The 24,975-nt window shown below is 45.1% G+C and overlaps 1 protein-coding gene across 4 annotated transcripts in view; it reads right to left on the minus strand.

Moving 5' to 3' along the window:
• Positions 1 to 24,975, minus strand: part of LOC129338030 (pro-neuropeptide Y) — a 239,239-nt gene that overhangs the window by 153,064 nt on the left and 61,200 nt on the right. Inside the window, exons 21-24 of one of the 4 annotated variants that reach the window (XM_054992095.1) lie at positions 14,937 to 15,086; positions 12,623 to 12,748; positions 10,522 to 10,590; positions 9,248 to 9,415 (exon numbers count right to left, since the gene is read on the minus strand). In XM_054992095.1, coding sequence (XP_054848070.1) covers positions 9,248 to 9,415; positions 10,522 to 10,590; positions 12,623 to 12,748; positions 14,937 to 15,086 — 513 coding nt within the window. Of the gene's footprint in view, positions 1 to 9,247; positions 9,416 to 9,474; positions 9,508 to 10,521; positions 10,591 to 10,998; positions 11,233 to 12,622; positions 12,749 to 14,936; positions 15,087 to 24,975 lie in introns of those variants that run through there. The other 3 variants (XM_054992097.1, XM_054992096.1, XM_054992099.1) reach the window with 3 other exon arrangements.

Raw genomic sequence — 24,975 nt, forward strand, 5'->3', positions numbered from 1 at the left:
CACCAGCAGCTACCCTGTTGAGCCTGTTGGAGACGGTGGCAGGGCGGGTTTTGGAATGCCCTAGGCTGTTAGTCTTAGATGATTTCAACGTCCACATCGATGATGCCGCCTCCTTACAGGCTTTGGACATGGTGTCATCCATGGAAGCACTAGGGCTCTCCCAATTTGTTTCAGCTCCCACGCATCAAGTGGGCCACATGCTAGATTTGATCTTTGGGAGCGGATTCAGGTGGACCTTGATGCCACTGAGGCAGTGCCACGGTCAAAACCACTCTGTCCTGAAGGCCCGTCTGTGTATGCCAGCCCCTTCCTGCATAGGCGGCAAGCTGATTTATACTTGCCTGTGGAAACTATGTTGTAATCTAAATGTCAAAAGCCAGTGTGCAGAGGCTCTAGATCAAAATGATCTGTGTGACAGTTAAACACATCAGGTGACTGAGAGTCAGGTGGTCAAGTTCCGAAGTCAGGAGAATGACGTAAGGGAATGACTCAGCTAAGTTCACTCATGCATCTGATTGGTTGTCTGCATGTATAAATTGCTACTGAGTACATTATGGTTGGGGCTTCTTTCGAGTCCAGTTGTAGGCGAAGCACTTTGTCTCTCTGGACTATAACCTGTATATTTATTGCTCTTTAGCCACCTGTAAATAAATTGTATGATACACCTTTACTGGACAAGCAAGGTGTGGACTCTTTCTGGGTTCTCCTCAAGCCGGTGCAGTCACGCTAACTATGTGCTAATCAACAGACTAATGGATCCGATTGGTTTCTAGAATACTCTGTGGGATCTGAGCCCCCCCTGGCGGTTCACTAGATGAGCTGGCGGAGGACTGGCATGGCTGTCTCTCTGAAGCCATCGATGAAACCACTCCCCATCGCCCTCTCCATTCCCATGCCAGACTAGCCCCCTGGTACACAGAGGAGCTACAGCGGCTGAAACAGGAACTGAAACGGCTAGCGTGAGTGTGGCGGTGGAATCAGAGTGAAGAGGCAAGATCATCTTATAGAGCGTTTATGAAGGCCTATGAGGTGGCTGTGAAGGTGGCAAAGGAGGATTATTATGCCGCCTCCATAGTGTCTGCAAGCTCGCGCTCAGCAAAATTATTTCAGGTACTTTGGTCTCCCTATCGCAAGAAGACTGCCAAATTAGGAATTTGGCCATTAGCTGTGAGGCTTCTGGGAGCTTTTTTGCAGATAAAGTTTTGTCCCTCCACCACGACCTGCCGGCCACGGTTGATACAGTAAAGGAACTGGAGACCCCCTGACTGTCTTCTGGTCCAAACCTGGATCACTTCAGTCTGATCTCCCAGGAGGATGTTGACAGGATACTGCAGCTGATGAGGCCCACCACATGCCCCTTGGACCCCCGTCCCTCATAGCTAGTTAAGGCCATTGTCAATAGCCCCCATTGGAGGCTATCATCAATCTATCGAGTTCCGTGAGTTTCCCGGGGCATTAAAGGAAGCCGTGGTGAGGCCTCTTTTGAAAAAAACAACTTTGGACCTCACTGATCCATCCAATTACCGCCCAGTCCCGAACCTCCCGTTTCTGGGGAAGGTGATTGAGCGAGTGGTGGTGGAGCAGCTGCAGGGTTTCCTGGAAGATGCACTGGTCCTGAACCCATTCCAGTCCTGTTTCTGCCCGGGCCACGGGACTGAGACAGTGTTGGTCGCACTCACAGACTATCTCCGAAGGCACCTGGACCGGGGCAGGTCGGTGCTGGTTTTGCTAGATCTCTCAGCAGATCTCTCAGTTCGCCATGACCTGTTGACCCACCGCCTCGCCAATGTGGGGATTCAAGTGACAGCCTTACAGTGGCCTGTCTCTTTTCTCCACGGTCGGGGACAGAGTGGCACTGGGGGAGAGGTTATCAGCACGCCAACCATTGGTGTGCGGTGTCCCACAGGGGGCGTTACTCTCCCCTTTGTTGTTCAATCTTTATATGCACCCTCTCACCCAGCAGGCACGAAGTTCCGGACCGGGTTGCCATCAGTATGCGGATGACACCCAGTTGTATCTGTTGATGGATGGCCAACCTGGCTCTGTTCCCAATGCCCTAATTAGAGCGCTGAAGGCTGTGTCCGGATGGGTGAAGCAGAGCAGACTGACGTTGAACCCCATGAAGACGGAGGTCCTGTACTTGGGCTGTGGGGAAGTAGATGTGGGGATTCAGCTCCCGGCCTTTGATGGGGCACCACTTGTGTCCGTCTCATCGGTCTGGAGTGTTAGCGTGACACTGGATTCCTCCTTGTCTATGGAGGCCCAGATTGCGGCAGCTGCCCGTACTACCTTTTTCCACCGTCAACAGGCCAGGCAGCTTGCCCCCTATCTCTCAATCAATGACCCAGCGACAGTGATCCATGCAACGGTCACCTCCAGATTGGATTACTGTAAGTTGCTCTACGCAGAGCTTCCCTTGGGTTTGACCCGGAAATTGCAGCGGGACCAAAATGTTGCTGCTCATGTCCTGACAAGAATTTCATTCAGGGCACACATGACCCCTACTCTGCAGCAGCAGCTACATTGGCTCCCCGTGGAGTTCTGGATCAGGTTCAAGGTTTTGGTCTTGACCTATAAAGCTCTAAACGGACTGGGACCAGCATACCTGAAGGACCGCCTATCCACATATGTACCCCGGAGAGCCCTTAGATCAGCAGGTAAACATCTGTTGCTGTAACCCACCCTGAGCCCGCTTGCGAGGAGGGCAGGCTAGAAATGCAATCAGTTTATTGTATATAGGAGGGTCCACATCCCAGTTTCTCAGCCACGTGTTTCGTCTTGCTGTGACGTTAAATCCCATGGCCCTGGACGACATTCGGAACGAGCCAACGCTTAGTGGCATGGAGTCCCTAAGCTCAACATTATCCACGCGTTCCGCCCAAGGGGAAAGCCAGGAGACAAATGAGCCTGATCTAAGCATTGGCTCAGTTGCCTTAGCCTCTGATAGGCCCGCCTTAGCTGCCATTCCCACCAAAACTCTTCCCGCCTAAAAAACGAAAGTGAGTAAAGGCTAGGGTTACTCTGAAGCAAGGCGTTTCTTCTTCTTTTTTAAGTACTCTCAGTTTGACTATGCACCGGGCTTGCCTCTGCTCTGCTAAAAGCCTCCCCCACCCCATCTTCCAAGAGGCTGTCTGTCTCTCTCTCTCTCTACTCAACATTCCAGCGCGTTCTTTAAGGTTGTCGCCAATTGGAGCACCGCAGGCCGTTACCCAATTTTGCAGCTGCTGCAGCATCGCTGCATGCTTCCCAGTGGCCTCAGCAGTAGCTGGGTCCTAGAGCCCTAGGAGCATCGGCTCTGCAGCTCGCATGCGTGGTCCGTACCGCAGTCCGACCGTCGTCGGGAGTGGGGTGGGTGGGGAGGAGGAACAAGTCCTTCCTTTCCCCCCTGCAAGCCATGCACTCTCTTGGACTTTCCAGCCTTCTCTTTTCAGGATCGCTGCTCCAAGGAGCAAGAAGTTCATGTCCCCACTGAGCAGGGCCAGAAAAAACTTGAGAAGCTTGGGAGAGACCCTCCCCCTAGGATTGCAAGTTCATCCGACCCTGCACAAGAGGAGGAGAAGGAGCTACCCGAGTGTCAGGACTGCCCCACTCCAGGACCACAGGAGACCTATCTCTTGCAATGATATTTCAGGAGCCGCTATGCCCAGGTATTTACTCTGCTTGCATTCCTTTCTGTCAAGCCAATGCTGAGCTTGAAAACTGTTATCTACTGCCTTCTGTATCTGCTGGACTGTGTTGACATTTTGGAGCCAGACTACACCACCTTGTTGACAACTGAGTGGGACACCTGACTTAATACCTGGATCTCTACTATGGCTGGGCAGCCAAGTTTATGATTCTACGGGGCCCTTCTGCATTGCCACCGGGAGATTTGTTCCCATTTAGAAGAAGCTTTATATATGAAATCTGTCGCTGTTGTAGTGCAGCTGATGAAGTGGCAAGAAGCAAATGAATGGTAGGAAAAGTGGGGAGAAGGGTGAGGAAAGTCTTTTAAAAGGTAAGGCAGGAAGAAGACTGAAAACATTTAAAGGCAAAGGGACACAAGGAATAGAAAAGCAGTCTAAAAAATTGCAAGAGAACAAAATCCTCACCCTAAACTATGTTCTTACTGAGGAGATGGGAAGAAAAATACAGCTGTAAGTACTCCTTCCCTTCAGAGATGGAAGAGCAGTCTCCTGGAATCATGGGAAAGAGGGCACCCAAATGTAACTGGACGTCCTCTTCTCCCTAAGTGAGGACAGTATTGGGGAAAAGGCTCTTTAATCCTCTCCTCCCTGTTTATTTTTACAGCAGAACAGTCACCCCAAGCTGCTTGAGCCCAGCTGGGGGGAAATGCAAATACCTTTAAGTTTTCCCTAGTGGAGGTTAAAACAGCTTGCTGATGATGTTCTTCAGTGGGAAAATGGTAGAGTTAGAAAAAATCAGAGCCCCTCTCCCCCATTGCTGGTCTCTTTATCTAAAAAACAGCCCTAGGCATTTGAAAAAGAAAGCCTTTTAAGACAAACACAAAAGACATCATGTATAGCTTGACTTTTGTTATTACTAAGCTATTTTTTGCAGTCAAGGACAGCTTATAAATTAAAGTTAGGATTCTTACTTTTAGAAGGATTTTGGGAATGGCATGTAACTCATATATTGGCCCATCTCTACCTAACAGCAGTTTGGAATGTGCCTATAGAACTGACTAGACATGTGGAGCAGGTGACCCTGAGGTTGCTCTTGTAACAAGACTCCACATATTTTCTCCTCATCTGTTGATACGCAGAAATAGTAGATAAAAACTTATGAATCACAAAAAAGCATTCTGCAGAGAGTGACATAACTGGTAATTCAATCAACTAAGATTTCTATTCTAAATGACACTGCTTAGATCATTTATGCATTCTACCACGATTATAATTTGCATTTGCTATTGGTGAAACCATCACCACAGAACTTGCAAGGAAGAAAATCCCTAACATATAAAAATGCAAACAAACCATCCTAACTATAGAACAAATTCCAAACATGCCAAGTATTAAACATACCCGTAACAGTGGCAAGGCTTGTGGGTAAAATGTGTTTTCATTCCCAGTCATCTGTTTACTAGTTTAGCTCCACTGGTTACAATAAAACAGGATTCACTTATAGCCAAATTATTATTAATACAAAAATGAAGAAAAATTCTCAAGATGGGTCCATTGTTTAGGAAGTATGGCTATCATCCAATCTATCACAAATGAAAGGTTTTTTTTTATAATTTTTTTTTATTTTTCATAACTACAAAACACTACACCAGACTATCACAAGGAAAGGGGAGAGGGAAGGGACAAAGGGAGGTGGAAAAAGAAAAGGGGGGGAATGAACTACAAACACTAAACACTACACTTCAATGTTTCCCTTCATACTGTCATAATACAAAAATAGCTCCATAGAATAATGATGGAGTGGTTAATCATACAGAGAATAAACATTTCAAATTCTGATTAAACTTTCCTCCCCCTTCTAGGTCCCGGATGCAATTCTCTCTGTGCAACTGCTGTTGCGATACTCTCCTCCTCCTCCCCCCCCTCCGGCTCCTCCTTTTCTTCGTTCTTGGTGCAGCAGAGTTCTGGGTTTTTATTCTCAAAATCCTTTAGTTGATCTTCTGATAATATCTTATAGGCCTGATCTTTATATCTGAACCATATTCCTTCCGGGAATAACCATTTGTACTTTATTCCATGGTCCCTCAGAAGAGCTGCAAACTTTTTATATTTAAAACGCCGTTTCCGGACTAGAAATGGAACGTCCTTCAAAATCTTGACTTTCAAACCCATAAAGTCCAAATCCACATTGTATGAGTTATATAGGATGGTGTCCCGAATCTTTTTAGATGAAAAATCAATAATGATCTCACGAGGCAACTGTCGCTTTGTTGCATATTTTGAAGAAGCCCGACGGACCTCCAAAATGGCGCTTTTAACCTCTTCTTTAGTCGTCCTCGCGGGTGTCGCCAGTAGTTCCGAGACCAAATCCCACAGATCCTCATTTTCCTCCTCTTTCACGTTTTGGAGACGCAAAATTGTCTGCGTTCGTTCCACCTGTAGCCCGATCAGCTGGTTCTCCACCAACTTCAGCTCCTTTTTTGTAGCCTTCACAAGTGACGCACTTTCCAGAGCAGACTTTTCTGCCCCCCCCCCGCTGCTGCCTTAATGGTTTTCACCTCGCTTTCAATTAAGCCCACCCTTTGATCAGTTTCGTTCAGCTTGTCAACAAAGGGTTTTATAGCTTCCACCACCGCCCTGCGCACCAACTCTTCGAGCGACTCCCCCTTCTGCAAGGTAGCCGAGATTGACTTACCGAGAGCGGGACTTTGCTTCTTTGCTGCCATTTGGGGGGGGGGCGCCAACAAAATTCTGGAACTCAACGAAGGGGAAGAGCGAGTCTTCTTCAGATCAACCTCTCCTTCACAAACGCTTGTAGAACAGAAGGGATTCGCTTGTTTACAGGCTTCCGCCTGTTTCTTTTACTTGCCGTTTCTCGTTGCCCGGCGGCACTCGAGGCGCCGCGCACGTCTGCCGGCCTCCATAGGGACAAACGGGCAATTCCCCCCCCCGCATTGATTTCGGGGAGTTCTTCCCGCCGCGTCCCGGACCCTGGCTCCCTCCCTGGGAGTCCTGGGGGCTAATCCTTGCGGATCAGCCGCCCGGTCAGGGTGCCCGGTCGTTTCCTCCCGGACCAGCCGAGAGGAGCGTCTGGCATGGCTGAGAAAACGAAACCGAATCCACAAATGAAAGGTTTTGAGTGTGCTTTGAGTGGTCCAGGGTTTGGTTTAATAGGGATACTGATAAAGAGTGCTATCCTAAGCAGAGAGGCACCTCTGTAAGCCTATTGATTTCAATCGATTTAGAAGGATGTAATTCTGGTTAGGACTACACTATTAAATCACTAAGTTATACTTACTCACATGCTATTGTGAAGTTATATTTCCTTAAACAAGATCTGAATTCTGCGTTTTCCATGCTCTCTCTGCCCCAAACCATTAATAACAAATTAAGTATTCCCATATTGGCTTGGGGACTGCATTTGGACATAAAGGTATAACCTCAAGTACACAAAACTGTATTGGCCCTAAGGTAGGAAGGATAACTCACAGCAGCTTTGTAAATCAGAAATACAAAGCCAGCCAATTAGTACTGGTACATCACATGTTCAAGCATATAGATGGAATGTGAAAGTTGTTCTAGGCATCATTTCTCAAGAAAGTGCTAGAAGTATGGACGTTGCCAAATGCGAAGCAACAAGCCTAAAATATAAGTTTCCTGCTCACATGCTGTGTTCCTGCATACATAATTCTATAGCTGCAAACAGAATACTTATTAGTAGGGTTGTCTAATCCAGTAATCCAGGATTCTTGGGGTTGTATATTTAAGGGTAATCTTAGCACTGTGCAACTTTCCCAACAGTGTGCTGCAGTGCCAGGAACAGGCACATGTGGTATAAGTCCCCCCTCTAACATCTTTTACCGTAGTCTGGCAAATTTGAAAGCAAAGGATGCTGGGCTCATCCCCCAGCTTCCCACCACATGATCTCTTGGGCCAACAGGAAGAGATAGCATCACAGATGGTATGTACATTTCACCCCTTCAGAATACTCTGATGATTTTCCTTATAGATGGAGATATTTTAACAAATCATTGCCACCTTAAAAAGACTGATGAAAAATGGGGAGCAAAAAGCAAAAGAGATTCATATGGAGATAATGGTAGCCCTTTGCTAGTACAGCAGGAAACAAAGACTCTACCTCTGTTAAGCAAACCAAGGTGATACCCTCTTTTCAGGCTACCATCTAATGCCTAGGTGCACCCAGAATAATTATTAGGCGAGCTTTCGAAGTTTACCAGAGTCTGTCAGAGATTTTTTTTTTAATTATAAATACAAAATTATATTCCACAATCTTTATGAACTGGTAACAGTAGTTTGGAGGTAAGTAAATATGTTTTAAAAGTGCTATGTGATTTGTATTTTAATAGTCTGACTGCCATCTGACTCATAGATCAAAGCAATTATAAAGAATACTGAACATGTTTTGAATTGCCATTATTTATTAGCTATACAAAAATCTAATAAATTAAATTTGCAATTCTCTTACACACAAAAAAAAGGTGAATAGACAACCAAGAACAGTTAAAGAAAAGTAAACATTCTTCTTTGAAGTGCGGCAGATATGGTGCCGTAGTCTGCAACTGGAACAACAGAATTAGTTCCATCAACTTAGAAACATCCCTTCCCAATATAAAAATCGTACATTCTTTACATGCAATGACCTACTTGAATCAAATTCACAAGATTTCTATTATAACTTTAATGCTGGCAGTTAAACTGTTCAAAAACATTAAGCCAAGTGCACCACCTACTGGCTACATACAATCTGACATGACACCAAAAGTGTAAACTATCGACTTGCTTTGAAATGTTATTCAAATCACTCCATTGCTGTGAGCGTCTCAGGTTGATAAAAGATCAGAAAAAACTGCCTGTGTCAGAATTTATACTGAAAATTTCTATTCAGAACCATTTCAGTCACATTCATGTCAAAACGTGAGCCTAAATACTGCTGCTTATTATATAACATTCTTCTGATTTTTGAAGATCTTTCTCCAGTCTTTTCCATATACATGTTGCAGAACAGTCTTTTAGATTTGGCTAACCAGGTGACACACTGACAATCCAGCAAAAATACAGTATGAGGCAGCCCTTCAACTGCATTAATCGACCAGATTGGCATGAGTTGAGCTGTATGAACTGACCTCCTCTGCAAACCAAATATAATGGCATTTTCTGCTCAAAGACTGAAACTGTCCCCCAAAGACATTCTGAGAAGCTGCTTGCCCAGAAGCAAGAATATAATGTGGGAAACAAGTGACAGGAATAGATGGAAGCAGAAAGAATTAGAACCATACTTCAGGCATGGATACCACCTAAACAAGATGCATTCAAAAATATGTCTTAAATATATATGAACAGCAAGTCCAAAGCAAGAAACAAATGCATACAAATTCTTAAAATAATTGCAATTAAAGTACAATGTGTAACTAAGCCACCAGTGGTAGTGCTGGTAATGCTTCTGGAGTTTTAAACTTCCAAAATCAGAGAATAATTTCTCTTCTGAATCTTGAAATTAAACTAGCCTTATTTGACTTGGCATTCCAATACTAATCAATATCTAGAACTACAGTCTCTGAAGAAGGTTCTAATTCACTATCCTGCAAGTCATTACATCCTACTTCACTTTTTGTTCTGTCTCCTCCACTTCCATATTCAGCTGGTTCATTCTCCAGTGAAACGAGGTCTAGATTAGGCAGTAGGAAACAGTCATCATTCATTGCCTGCTCAGAAGTCATCCGGTCGCCACAGCAGATGAGATTCAAAAGCAGAGCTCTAACTTTATCATCCTTAAAAAGGAGAGGAAAACCTAGATATAACATGCAATCAAGAAGAAAATAATCCTTACACACTGAATTTAACCATGTGGCTCTGAAAGTTATCCCATGCATATTAGTGATATCATGCTGATGTCCACCTTGGCTTGGCTTTTTAATATTCCATCCTTCCTCAAGTCCTGTGACATGTGCAGACAGGGCCAAGATGTTTATACACATGCTGAGTTTTCAAATAAGTCACAAGCTGTGGATCGCTGCTGCCACCATCCCTTCTTGCTGCAAAAGCTCAGCAGGGAGGCAGAGAAACTATCCCTCATTTCCTTTCCTGTTCTCCATGGAAGAAAGGAGGATGGTTTCTCTCCCATCCAACCAGGCATTTGCAGGAAGCATCAGTTGTATCTCACTGTAACCTCCTAGAAGAGTCTAGTAGGAAGGGACAGAAACCAATGTTCCTTTCTTCCATATAGGATAGTGGAGGAAAGGAAAGATGGTTTCTCTTCCTTCCATATCCACAAAAGTCTAGCAGATGAACAAAAAGCCATTGCGCCACCTGCTCAGTGTGGGAAAAGGAGCAGTGGTTGATGATCTTCCACAAGCTGGGGCTTGTGCTACAATCACTCACTGGGCAGAGTGGGGGGTGAGCAGGAAAACAGGCAAGTTTGTAGACTTAAGCATAGTACTAAACTATTTCAGCATCTAACACATGGCATGCATCCTACTAAGGATTTTTGCTGACAGAAGAGTGAGTGAATTTTGCCTATTCCTCCTTCCCAACACAGCCCTCCACCTCCCACTTCATGCTGTTCCTGGACTAGCATTGAAAGGGGGCACTTTGGGCTGCAGCAGGAGGTGAACACAATCTTCTCCACTGATGGAAATCCCTCTGTCAGAGAAAGTGTTCTGTGCTATAAAAGCCCTTACTTTAAAAATATAACTGGAGTAGTTAACTTCTTGATAATCAAATCATCTTATTTTATTCATAAAGACAGGCACTGGTAAGATTCATACAAAAGGACAAGCCACAGCCTGTCAGGAGAATGAGCCTGCAAAGTACTCGGGGTCACACATTCTATCAAGTATCCAAAAAACTTCATTTAGCTAAAAAAAAATTCACCTACCAGATTAATCCCATCAATCTGGGGAGTTCCATCACAATTTCTTTTTAATGCCAGGTTTCCAACGAACAACTGCAATTTAAAAAAAAAATTGATAGTTCACACAATACACATATCAGAAGCTGAACTTTGCTGCAGTTTCAGGTGTCTCACTGTATCTTGGCTTAGGTGCTCAGTTTAAAGACAGAAACAAATTAGTAAACAGTGAAATCCTAAGAAGACTTACTTCACTCTAAGCCCATTGATTTCAATGGAATTAGACTAGAGTAACTCTTCTTAGGATTTCACTGTAAATGTGGTTATTCTGCACAGCTTTGTTCTAGTTGCTATCATATCTAACTAGTAATATTAACTATATGAATAAGTCCGTATTTGTGAGCTACAATTTATACAAGAGTTGTGAAGCATTGATTCAAACATTCCCATTTACATGATTATTTTCCACTTCAAAAAGTGGCTGAGTGCATCTGTGCCCCTTACCTTAGCATTTCTGTGGCATTCCACATAGCAGAGGCACTTTCTCTTCATCTCTTCAAGCATGTCTTCAGATAACTAGCAGAGAGCTAATCTGTTTAAAAACCTAATCTGTTTTTAAAAGTGGCAGCTTTCTCTAACCACCTTCTCTGTGGCGATTTCTCAAGGTATGAGCTTCCAAATCCACTTTGAAACGCTCTTCATGCGAAGCCATAAACCCAACTAATTTAAAGCACTATAAATTATGAACTGGTATTAGGAATGCTGGCTGTGGCTGGCAATCCGCCAGGATTTTTTAAGCAGGGACAAGCATGCCAGTGCGCATCATCACTTTGGCAGCAAACTGGAAGTGATGCCATGTCGGGGTGAGGCTCTTGCATTTGCTAAGGAGTTTATGGCTAAACAGAGTTTTGACAAACTCTAGAGTGTTGCCCCCAACATCATGCTGTCACTTCTCATTTTTCATTGGAAGGGACTTTACATATGCCAGCACATGCCCTTGTGAAGTACTGGCGGAGGCCAGGGGAAATGCCCCGAGGCAGACCTGGATGGAACAGAAATTCTCTTTTCAATTACTCTTCTTGCAAATACTTCTTGGACACTGTCCCCTCAGGATCTCTCCAGCACATCATGACCAGGGCCTTTTCTGCATGGGGCTTTTTTGCCACTTCTAGCCCTATACTGCTTCAATGCCTTCTCCAAGTTCTGCACACACAGTTAAAATGCCCTGATTCAGTCTCCAAACTGCTTCCCAGACTTGTTTGCATTCTGTACAGTAAAAGGCTGCATTCAAATGCAGAAATGGTCTTTCCCTGGGGTTTTCTACAGCTTTTCTCCATGCACACATACAAAAGTGATTTGCGTTTATTTTTTTACACCGAAGTAGAGACTGCTTTCTTGCAGTACAGAATATTTTCTTTGGTGCAAGCCCCGGCCCTGCCTTTCTCTTTTATCTCCCTGCATCCTGACTGGTTGAACAGCAATGTGTAACTACACCTTTTCCTCCTCTTTCCCAACCATTCTCAGCTGTAGTAGTTTGTATGTGCACGCTAGCAAAACCTCAGCACTTAACCTTGGCAGTAAATCTTTTTCTCACAACACAAGAAGCCAACAGAATGGCACACTGGTTTTCCAATTTTTAAATTTAAAAAAATGTTGCAACATTGCTGTTTTAACAAACATAAATTTAAGGGTTGTGACATGGGGGGGGGAACCCTGCAATGCCTACATAAAAGCTCTACAGAGAGCTCTGAATCCTGCTTAACATTTTAAAGTTTTCCTCCAGAACATTTCAGCAAATCACACAACCCTCTCTGTCCAAATATTACAATGCATGCACAAAACAAAACAAAACAAAACCCACACTGATGAAACCACTGTTGCACCGTCTTCCCCTAGAAAACCCACAGCAGAAACAGGGTATTTTTCTAGTACAGAAATAAAAGCCAGGCACCACTTTGGTTTGACTCTCTCAAGTGTGGAATTAAAGAATCAAAGAACCAGAATAAACATATTCGATCACAGGTCGAATAACATAAAATCTGCTGTAAAGTCAAGCATGCAGAGGAAGCCCATGTGAAGTAATTTGTAGGAGATAGAAATATGTTTATAATAAAGGAAAATTACATACCCAGTAAAGTAAGCAGCCATAAGCATACATATCTGAAGCTGGTGATGGTGGCTGTCCATTTATTATTTCAGGAGAGGTCAAGCACAAGCCATTTGCTAGCACATAATTCACTGAAACACGCTGATCCTAAAATAAAACACCACAACTTAGAATACAATAATTTGAATGTTTTGGAACCTCTCCTATCAACATGACTTCTACTAGCCCAGAAAAGATATCAAGAAAGTCACACATCCTCATCAAGGGCAGAAGCAGCAGACTATGTTTCATGCAAAGTGGTACAATAGGGGCTGAACGTGCATCTTTTACTAACTTGCTCTCTCTGATCAATAGGTCAGAAACACCAGAAAAGAACATGCACACATATGGAACTTGTAAAAACTCTTTAGCTACTCTGTATTTAGCACTTCCATATGGATGCTTTTCTCCACCTTTGCTTTCAAACTAGAGCATTGTTTTGGAAGGCAGCCATATAATGGTATCCTCTATTCATCCACATTCCAGTCTTCCCTGTCCTCCACTCGCTCCTTCTTAATCCTCATTTATTATGGGATTTTCTCAAAGAACGCAATCTAAGTGCGATAGCATGCTGTCTGGCAGGGAAGGTGTGTATTTTCAAAGGTCCCACCTGTATCAGCCCCCTTGCAGCTGCCATTTTCCCTATTGCACTAAAGGTTTTTTTAAAAAAAAATAGTAGTTGCTAAAGCACTATAACATTACACACTGCAGCAATTTACTATTTTTTAAAAAGCCCTTCAGTGGTGTGTCAGGAAGAAAAGTACAGGGGAATTGGTGACTGAGGAAACTTCAGAAAACTGCTGTGTGGTCAGTTGCCAATGTGAATACATTCATTTGCAGTGGCAGTTAGTGCAAGATGGAAAATTCTTGCCGTGTGGATGCAGTCACTGAAGGGACATATATGTCTCTCTCCCATATGTCACTTCTCCAAGAAGTCCATAACAGCTGAGCCTCTACCGATGCTGTTCTCATCCTACCATTACAAGGCTACATAGGCTAACTCTACAATGATAATGAAGCAACTTCCACAGCTCAGTTCTGTGTTGGATACAGAACCATGCTACAGACAGTACATGTGATTCTTCCACTTAATAATAAAAAGCATTTAATGCTGCAAGAGATGATGGCAGCAAATTGCTGGAAGGGAGAGGAATCAGGATAATCATTCCTATGTCATCATTTAAAGTTGTTTTCTAATGTCTGCAAAAATACTGGCAACCTGTTTGTAATCTAGCTCACCTAAATCATTTTGGCAATTTCTAGTACTTAGGAAATTTCTTTCTAAATGAGATGGAAAATAATAGCTAACTGGAAGAATACTGCAGAATTCGTGATTCAAGAAATTCTGGACTATGACTACATGGAGTTGCCTTTTACAGTGTAAAATCACTGGATCACTTAGCTTGGGATTATAAATTACAAGGGTGGGCCCTTGTAATTATAAATTACAAGTGGAGACTGCAGCGAAGATTCAAAAAGCCTTAGCAACACCATCTGTTCACATACCACTGCTAGCAGTTTCCTCTCCCAGCTTCTGCAAAACAGTGGCTGCTCCTCAGTCTGTGCCCCCAACCTCAGCATAGCAGAGGTTCCCTTGCAGGCTGCCTGATCACACCTTTGGCGCCTCGGTAGCTCCTCCCATCCCACAGGCCTCCTTAATCTGTCTTCTTTGGTAAGGCGGGGGACCTGCATTGGACCCAGCTGCAGTGGAGGGACCCATGCTGGACCCAGTGGAAGTGAGGGCAGGGACCCAAGCCTAAGCCCAGTGCAGCTCCCTGCGTCCTCCTCCTCTGTGCCCACTGAGAAAGGAGGAGGTGGTTGAGGGATGGGGGGAGAAGCCAACAGTTCCCCCCCCCCGATAGTTGCAGCAATCACCAGGCCTCTTCCTCCATTGCTAACATTTGCAGAAAACTCATGTTTTGGGGGAAGGGCATTTAAACCCCTTATGTAATTTTTACAGCTTTTCAGATTTTTTTTTGTAACCTTGGGAAATCATCAAAGATTGCAGAAGCATCTGGTTTGTAGCCAAGTGGTCCTGATTCACAAATGTAAGCATCCACATGTGGGGACCACTTGGCTATTAGACATATGATATCTTACAGTATCTTTAAGGGGTCTCAGACAGACTGAAGTTATTTTCCAGCACCTACTATCTGATACACCTTAGCAGGAGATTCCAGGGATTAAATTTGGGACCTTCTACATGCACAGCAAGTGCTCTACCACTGAACCATGGTCCTTCCTCAACATGGAAGTAGTAGTCTTCTTATTTATACTCAATGGTTGGTTTCTTTACCACTGATTTGGTGAAGTCGAAGTCTCCAACAATTCCTTGTTCCCGGTTTACAGCAAAAACATTGTTTTCATGCAGCGAGCCATGCACTACATTTGCTCTGTGTAGCGTATGCAGACCTCTGGCTACTCCTTTCATTACTTTCAAGATTTCCTAATTTCAATGATTAACAAAAAGTAGAGGGATTAACATGTTCTTGTTAGAGAATCCAGACTGTTAAACAGCGTCGCACTTACCTGTAACTGTTCAGTGAGTTCTTCTGTGCAGGCACACATGGGACTGCGTATGCACAAGCCTGCCAACTAGTAGGTTCTATAGCTAAAATTCTTCTGGAGGCATCTGCCCCTTCTCAAAGCGCATGCATGGCTTGTTTCCTGCCGAAACAGCCCGCTCTCTGGGAGGAGCAACACACCCGACCCTCAGTTTCTCCTTAGCTGCCAGATTCTCCAGGTAAGCAGTGAAGAGCACACAGCAGGGAAGGAGGGAGAGTAAGCGTGCCTGCACAGAAGACCTCAATGAACAACACTTACAGGTAAGTGCAATTTTGTTTTCATTGTTGGTCTTTCTTTGCAGCAGTTCCACATAGGAGATTAACAAGCCACTTACCCATGGAGGAGGGGTGTACTCTTCATGAGAATAGCGTTTGAAGAACTGCTTGGCCCACAGCTGCTTCCCTCCTGTTATGAACATCTAAGGCATAGTGCCTAAGGAAAGTGTCAGCTGACATCCATATTGCACCTCTACAGATGTCTTGAAGAGAAACAGCTTTGAGCAGGATTGCTGAAGATGCCTATGACCGGGTAGAATCGGCCTGGACTCCCAAAGGACATGTTAAGTTGGCTTGCTCATAGCACATCTTAATAGCCTGAACTAACCAGGGCTTTTTTTCAGCTGGAATGCGGTGGAATGGAGTTCCAGCACCTCTTGAAAATGGTCACATGGCAGGTGGCCCCACACCCTGATCTCCAAACAGAGGTGGAGCCACCAGCCATGTGACCCTTTTCCCAAGGGCGATTTAAACTTTAAAAAACTCCCCCCTTGTTCCAGCTGACCCAAAGTGACATCATTGTGTGGTCCTGAGTTCCACCACCTCTTTTCCCAGAAAAAAGCCCCGGAACTAACCATCTAGCAACAGTCTGAGAAGTCTTTTCCCCTTTATTTGGGCTTGCATAACAAACAAAAAGTTGGACATCTGACCTAAATGAAGCTATGCAATTTAAATAAAAGAGTACAGCCCCTCTGTACATCCAGATCATGTAACGTCCTCTGTTTCAGATGTCAGAGAAGGGGAAAATACAGGTAGCATTAACTCTTGTGAGTTAGGGAATCTGGAGACTACTTTGGGTAAAAATTCCAAGCTAGATCTTAGTACCATTTTTTCTGCATGGATTTTCACGGAGGGTCCGTGTGAAGTGCCACTAATCCACTTACTCACCTGGCGGATATGATGGCTACCAGAAAACTTACCTTGATCAAAAGTAATTATAGCAGCAGGTAGCCAGCGGCTCAAAAGATTTTGTCATGATTCTAGCCAATACCAGTTGCAGTGACCACTGAGGTACTATTTGAGGAAACGTGTTCTGAAGATCTTTTCAGAAACATCTTAGATGTATAATGTGAAAAAATTGTCTTTTTATCTACAGGAGACTGAAAGGCTGATATTGCAGCCTGATAAACCTTAATGGAAGATAAAAGATCGCCCACCATCCTTTAGACCCAAAAGGTATTCCAGAATGGATGGTAAAGAGCACTTATATAGGATAAGGCCCTTACTTCTGGACAATCCTACAAATCTATCCCATTTGTAAGCATTAAGACTTTCTGGTATTTGGCTTTCTGGCATTCAGTATTACCTCTACTACCTCCTGGGGGAGACCTCCTACTGCAGAATCAACCATGTCAGTTTGAGTCTGGGTATGTTGCGATACCTTCACTCCTGATATGTCAGGAGATCCATTACTAACAGCAAGTGCTGAAAGTTGCCCATGGCCATTTGGAATGATCTGTGAAACCAAACTTGACGTGGCCAGAAAGCGTTTTCTCCATCTGCGTCTTTCCCATAGTGTGTGCTATGAGAGGCATGGGCAAGGAAGTATAAATCAGGTCCCCGACCACGCTAACTGAAAAGCATCTCCCAGGGACACTGGGTCCATTTCTCCTATGGAAAAAAACCAGTGGAGTATTTCTATTCTCCTCTGTCGCAAAAAGATATCTACATCCAGGAACCCCACAAGTGAAAAATCAGTCTTATACATGATTCCTTTAGCAACCACTCATGCATGGAGAAGCCCAGTCTGCTCAGCCTGTCTGCCATGACACTGGCCATCCCTGGAACGTGAATGGCCTGAAGGGAGGCATTGTGTCATACTGCCCATTCCCAAATCGACATGGATTCCAGGCAAAGAGTCTTTAAAACAGTGCCTCCCTGTTTTATATATGGTGGTATAGTTGATGTAAATATCTGGATGTTTATTTTGTACAATATATATGAAGGAGATAAGGGCGTAACCAACTGCCCTAATTTCTAACACAGTGATATGTAAACTTCTTTCACTCTTCAACCAGGTGCCATGGGTTGTGAGATGTTCAGTGTGCCCCCCCCTTCCATTAAGGCATCTGAAGTAACTGTAGCTTCAATCTTTGGGGAGCCAAACTGAACCCCTCTGAATAGGGGGCGGGGGTCAAGCAACCACCAGCACAGCAACCTAATCACCACTCTGGGGATAGCGTACCTTCCTTTTTGTGAATGTATAGTGGGGCTGAAACCACTATACATATCTCATTATACATATCTCATATGCAGCCTGGCTAGGGGAATTACTGCCGTAGTTGCAGCCATCACTCCAAGGAATATTTGAATTTTTTTGGGCTGCTTGGAATCTACATTTCATCAAAAATTTGACTAAAAATATATGTTTATGCACCCTCTCAAATGAGAGGAACTCTTTACTTAGGGAAGAGTCTAGTAAGGCCCTGATAAAAAGTACTTTTCTGGAGGGAGCAAGATTGGATTAGGCCAAGTTTATGTGCTCCTGTAAAACTTCTCTAGAATGGGCAGAAATTAACCAGTCATCTTGATATAGGTAGATTGAGCAACCTCGAGTTCTCAGGTGTGCCACTACCACCAATATGCACTTGTTAAAACCCTTGGGGCTGCAGACAGTCCAAATGGTGGGACCTGGTATTTATATCTGACCTTCTCAAATTGAATTCTTGAGAATTTCCTATAGGAGTTATAGGCTGATTCCACACACGTTGGATAATGCACTTTCAATGCACTTTATCAATCGTTTGAGGTAGATTATTTGTTCCGCACACAAAAAAATCCATTCCAAATGATCTATAAAGAGGATTGGAAGCACATTATCCAACATGTGCAGAATCACTCATAGATAGAAATATGAAAGCAAGTATCTTTAAGATCCAATACTGCAAACCAAGAATCGTGAGGTAACAGCTACAATACCATACTGAGTGTCACCATTCTAAATTTTTGCATTTGAACAAATTTCTCAAATCTAATATAACCCTGAAACCCTCATCCTTCTTCTGAATTATGAAGAACCTGGAATAAAAACCCCATCTGGGTTTGGGTAATGGTACTCATTGTACTGTCCCTTTCTCAAGTAACACTGACAGTTCTTCCTCCAATTGAGGTAACGTTTCCCTAGCAGGTTTGTGAGGAAGACTTAGACCCAGGAAACTGTTAAATTCAATTTTATAACTGCTCTTGATAACTTCCAAGACCCAAACATCTGTGGTGATGGATGTCCAAGCTGCATAAAAGTGGATCAGTCTATCACTGAAGGTAACAAGTTTCTCCTGTACTAGTCAAAATTGCTTCTGGCTTTGGCTAGACTCCTTGCTCCCTGAAAGGGAGACACTTTGTTTTATTTTATTTATTTATTAGACATGGAGGCTAATACACATCAATGAGCTAAACACCAGGAGGGGGGGAGTCTCCCCCTCCTCAGTTGGAGGCCGAGAGGAGGCCCGCCCGCCTCAACCACCAAAAGCCTGGTGGAACATCTCTGTCTTACAGGCCCAGAAGAATGCTAAAAGATCCTGGTCTGAGTTGTCTCAGACAGAGAGTTCCACCAGGTTGCGGCCAGGGCCAAGAAGGCCTGGGCCCTAGTCAAGGCAAGACGGATCTCCTTGGGGCCAAGGATCTCCAAAAGATGTTTCCCTTCTGAACGAAGTGCCCTCTGGGGTATAGTGAGAGACAGCCCTGAAGGGATGCTGGTCCCAGTCCACTTAAAGGTCAAGACCAGCACGTTGAACCTGATCTGGAACTCTACTGGGAGCCAGTGCAGCTGGCGCAAGCCAGGTGTCATATGGACCTGGAACTGCGTCCCGGTCAAGAGCTGCACCGCTGCATTCTGGATCAGCTGTAATCTCTGGAGCAGGCCCAAGGGCAGCCTAGCATAGAGCGAGTTACAGTAGTCCAGCCTGGAGGTTACCACTGCATGGATCACTGTTGCAAGGTCGCAGGGTGAGTGGTAGGGGGCAAGCTGCCTGATCTGGCGAAGATAGTAAACTGCTGATCTGGCAACTGCCATGATCTCAGCCTCTATAGACAAGGAGGCGTCCAAGACTACACTCAGGCTCCTCACCGTTGAAGTGGGCATGAGCAGTGCCCCATCAGGAGATGGGAGCCAGATCCCTGAACCTGATAGCCCATGGCCCAGGTACAGGACCTCTGTCTTCATTGGATTCAACTTCAGTCTGCTCTGCTTTAACCATCCAGTTACAGCCTCCAAAGCCCTAGCCAGATCATCCAGGGCAGTATCTGGCCGGCCGCCCATCAACAAAGTTGGGTGTCATCTACATATTGATGACATCCCAACCCGAAACTTCACACCAGCTGGGTAAGGGGGTGCATATAGATGTCGAACAACATTGGGGAGAGTATCGCCCCCTGAGGGACATCACACACCAAAGGGCAGTGTGGCAATAACTGCTCCCCTAGCGCCACCCTCTGTCCCCAACTGTGAAGAAAAGAGACTAGCAACTGTAAGGCCATCCCCACATTGGTGAGGCAGTGGGCCAAAAGTTCATAGTCAATCGTGTCGAATGCTGCGGTAAGAACCAATAAAACCAGCAGTGCCAACTCGCCTCAATCCAGCTGCCTGCAGAGATGGTTTGTGAGGGCAATCAGTGCGGTTTCTGTCCCATGGCCAAGGTGGAAGCCGGAATGAAATGGATCCAGGACCAAGGAATCCTTCGGGAATACCTGGAGCTGTTCCACTACTGCCCTCACAATCACCTTACCCAGGAACGGGAGGTTCAAAACTGGGCGGTAACTGACCGGATCAGTGGGGTCCAAGGATGGTTTCTTCAGTAGGGGCCGCATCACCGCCTCCTTCAATGTTCCAGGAAAAAAACCCAGAGCTAAGGGAGAGATTGACAATGATCTCCAGTGAAGCCCGAAGCCCGTCCAAGCTGGCTTTGTCTTCGTTTACTAGCAGGCTTGTGCCTTTGATATTGCCCTTGGCTGGTAGGGGCTTGGCAATTACAAGGCTACTGGTGTTGGTAGGGATGATATCTGGGGTAACAGCCCCTGTGCTGCTGTTGTAAGTGTTGCTTATAGAACGCACCTTTGGACACTTACCGTGAAGGGTCCTTCTCCTCTGAGGAAAGGAGGACTGATTGGGTGATTTCCACTGTCCAATCAGGGGGGCAGGAACTTTCTTCCTCTTCCTGTCTGCTGTGTGGGACACCCTTTTTTCAGTTCAGGTGACTTCACAAAGCAGTAACATTGAATTCATCATTCAGCAACTGTCAATACTGAGAGAAAAAACCCACCCGTTGCGTTAACATGTACTGTAAATAAAGCATAACCCGGAGGAGGTAGAAGAATGAGGCAGCAGAGTAAAGGAGGACGAAGACCCGGGGAGGGCAAAATGCCCTTCTTTCCTCAGAGAAGAAGGACCCTTCACGGTAAGTGTCCAAAGGTCCGTTCTCTCTCTGAGGCAGAGGACATCTTGGGTGCTCACAAAGCAGTTTCCAGTTTCTGGGTGGGATGTGGTCTTCGTCCAAGATCATGCGCTGCAGTACTTTTCTACTACAATCTGTGTCCGCTGAATCATATAGATTTGATTTGTAGCATCTTACCAAGGTCGAGACAGACTTGCAGACTTCTTCTACTGAAGTGTTCCTGTGTAATGCTGCACTGGTAGTAGCACTCCTCAAAGAGTGAGCTGGTATTCCACAAGGAACCTCTATGAAGAAAGTTTTAGGAGTTTCGATCGTGTATGTTTTGCTATTGGCACCTACCGCTGCTGAAGGCATTTTCTTCCCCAAATGGAGGGGAGATATATTTGACTTTCTGATTGCACTGTTCCGAGCAGATAGGCCTTGAACATCCTTCTGACGTCTAGGTTCTGTCACAGCCTCTCCCTAGTCTATTTAGGGTACAAGTAGAAATATAGTAGCCTTATCTCTTCCAACTTATGGAATTTGGAATACGCTTTTGGAAGACAGTACGAGGTATCACCTTACCATTGTGAAAGATACAGTCTTCTGGCAGACACAAACATAATGAGGAAGATGGTCTTCATTCTCAGCCTTCTCAGGGGAACGTCCTTGACCGGTTCAAATGGATGTTTTGTCAGGGCTGTGTAAAATGTCCATTGAGTGAGGGCTTTCCAATAGTTGTTGTAAATTCTGAGCACGAACTGTTTTCTGAATGCTAGAAGAGTGTCCCCATCTTAGGAAGGTGTTCCTTTCTATTTCCACATGGTTAAGCAGAGTAAGTCTAAATGAAAAGGCCAAATCGGTCCCTGCTGTAACTTGACCGGAGAGCTCGGCAGGATGAGAGGTGGAGATATCACCATCTGTTGGAGGGTGAAAAGGCATGGTCTGTTACTGGTAAGGGTGGTAATACATAGAGGAAGCCTAATGGCCACTGCAATGTCAGGGCATCTGTTTGTGGGTAGAACAAACCTTGTCATGTACCCCAGTAGTCAATGGCTGTGTTGGGACGCAAACAGGTCCATGAGGTGTTGTGAAGTGCGATGTTATCCACTGGATGAGATCTTTCTTAAGGGACTATTGCCCTGTTGCACCCTCAGCCAGTCTGCCTGGACATTGGATATGCTTTGATGTGTTCAGTTCTGATTGAGGCTAGGTGACCTTCCTCCCTGGTAAGTATCCTTGCTGCTTCCTTGTGCCGCCTCGAGGTCTTGGATCCCCCGCTTGTTTATATATGTTTTGTCTGCAACCTTGTCCATACAGATCTCTGAACTGGAACAGGGCTCACGTTTCTAAGACATTGATAGGAAGACATGCCTAACCTGTGATTCTTACATCTGTAAATATTTGTTGTTCTCGAGGGGTCATGAATCTTTTGCTTTGCATTGGGTTGATGACCTTGGCTCAGACTGGTTTTGATATGAAGTAGTACCTGAATGGGAACATCTGTCTTCTCCATGATCAGTTGTTAACGAGATCTGAGAAAGGTCTGGTCTTGCCTATAAACGACCCCAAAGGTATTGCATTGTACTTGGCCACTAGCAAACCCATCAGTTTCAGTAGTGTCGTGAGAAGTGATTTTGCACGCTGGTAACAGTCTCAGCCAGCTGTTTGGACTTCCTGACCTTTTCTTTAGCGAGGGATAGATAAAGCCCTTTTGGTGACTGTGATCAAACCCAGGTGTTCAAGCTTGTAGGAACTGAATGGTGAATTGAGTGTTGTTGTGAGATTTTCTCGTTGAGCTTGAACTGATCAGGAGATGGTCTGGGTACAAGTGAACATGAATACCCCTGTCTCTGAGAAATATGGGGTTGATAATGAGTTTTGTGAATAGTCTTGGCGTGGTGGACAGGCCGAAAGGGGATGGCTCAGAACTGCCAACTGATTTTTTTCCCCCACATAAAAACTTAGGTATTGTTGATGGGCTGTCAGAATTGGTACATGGAGGTATGCTTCTGTGAGTTCTGTAGATGTCATGTGTTCTTCTGATTGACTGGTCACTGTGACTGAGCGCAGTCTCCATTCAGAAGTGATGCAATTTGATAAACTTGTTCAAAAAACTTGAGGTCTAATAATGCCTTCCAGTCCCTATTCTTTTTAGGGACTGTGAAGAAGATTGAGTAGACCCTCTTTCACTGTGGGGAACATGTTCCACTGCTTGAATGCCCAGAAGGTGTTGAATTACCTTTTGGGTTAAGATTTTGCGTAGGGGAGAGATGACAAAAACTTTCTGGTGGGTAGCTTTCGAATTGTATGGAATAGCCTTGTGAGACTATTGCTAAGATCTACCTGCGTGTCAACCCAGGCTGGATGGTAAAGAGTAGCTGGCCTCTCACAGGGACAGCTTGTGAGTCCCGACTTAGAGATCTGGGTATTAAGGTTGGATCTCTTTCCATGTGTGGAGAACTGTCTGTTTGATCTTGGGAGAAGGTAAGCGTTATCCCCACGATACAGCTGGGGAGCTGGGACTGAGAGGACTGGTTTACCCAAGGCCATGTGGCAAGTTCATGGCGTGAGATTTGAACCCGCAGAGTACTACATCATAGTTCAGTTACTTAACCACTACACTATAAGTGGGGTCTTGAAAAGATCCTCCTTATTAAAGGGCTGCCTAGATTAACCCCAGGATGGCTATTTGGAATATCGTCTGGACCTTAGTAGAGTGTGTTGTGAATAAAAAGGCTGAGGGCCAATGGATCGCCTCTCAGACTGTTTGGCAACATATTCTTCTGTCCTGGATCTCATCCCAGACCTTTCCCAGGGCATCCCCAAATAGCTTGTCTCTCTGAAAGGGGTAAGCCAGGATGATATTTTTAGAGTGTGATATGCTGGCCGTGCTCTTAGCCAAGGGTGCCAACTTGTTACTACTGTCAAGACCATAATCCTGAAAGAAAAGATAAATGTATCCAGGATGGTGTCTGTCTTGAAGGTATTAGGCTTTACATTTCTGTTTGCCCCTTCAATGGGGGCAGCTACTCTTGTACGGGAGGAGTTGGATCAGTTTTTGGACCCATACTCCTGACACTCTGGAGGCAATTGAGGCAACAGCTGTAGCCTTAATAGCCATGGCCACGGCCTCGTGAGCTTGTTAGTATGGCCTCACACATCTTGTCTAAGTGGTCTGACTGATCCTTGCCCATCCTCTGACTGGAGCCCAGATGATTGCAGTGCAGCCACTGGAGTTTTGATCGCAGGTACCTGCAACAACTCATAGCAAAGAAAAATAGTGAGTACAGGGTTTTTTTTCGGAACAAGTTCGGGGATTGTTAATTGGCTTATGGTTTAGACCACTCAGCCTTAAACCGTCTCCCCAGATATTCTGGAAATGGGAGGACTTTTTCTGAAGAACCTTCGCTAGGAAGAGACTCTTGTTTCCCTGGGTCAGATATGGTACTCCCAGTCTAAGGGTCCTACTCCCCCAAGCGTAATTTCTACAGCCCTAAGGCTGAGAATGTCTTAGGTAGTAAATACTGGCAGACTTCAGATTCTGCCAGTCAGACCTCACATTCTGCCGAGTCAGCTGGGCTGACTTCTGGTAGGGATATTTCCTCCTCCTCCACATCCTTCTCCTTGTCATTACAGATAGACACAGGCACGAACGGGAAAAAAAACCAAACATGCTGTTCATTGCCGTCGACACACAGACAAACAATAACAAGCATGAACCATTAATGAACATATTAGGTGTTCGTTGTTCGTGGGGGCCAGAATGGCCCCCGTTGGACTTCGAGAGCCCATATTCACAGGGAGTGTTCAGCAGGCTCTCCTCCAGCCATCACCCAAGTTTGGTCAAGATTGCAATACGGATTGGAGTTATACGTTCCAAATCCGATGGCCCCAGGAAACTCATTTGATACAATTGGAACCACCAGTTGACTTGGGCCCTATGTACAAGTGGTGGACTTGAAGGCGGGCCATCTTCGCTCTAGGGAGTGGGGGGTTTGGCCACTCGCTGGAGGAACCATCTACATGCCCGGCCGCCAGGCCTCCTAGAGGCTACTTTCCACCAAGACATTAAGGTGGGTGATGTTGGCGGCTGCCGGGCCTGGCTGGCTGGCAGAGGCGGTGA

The sequence above is a fragment of the Eublepharis macularius genome, chromosome 11, assembly GCF_028583425.1.
Source record: "Eublepharis macularius isolate TG4126 chromosome 11, MPM_Emac_v1.0, whole genome shotgun sequence".
Lineage (NCBI taxonomy): Eukaryota > Metazoa > Chordata > Lepidosauria > Squamata > Eublepharidae > Eublepharis > Eublepharis macularius.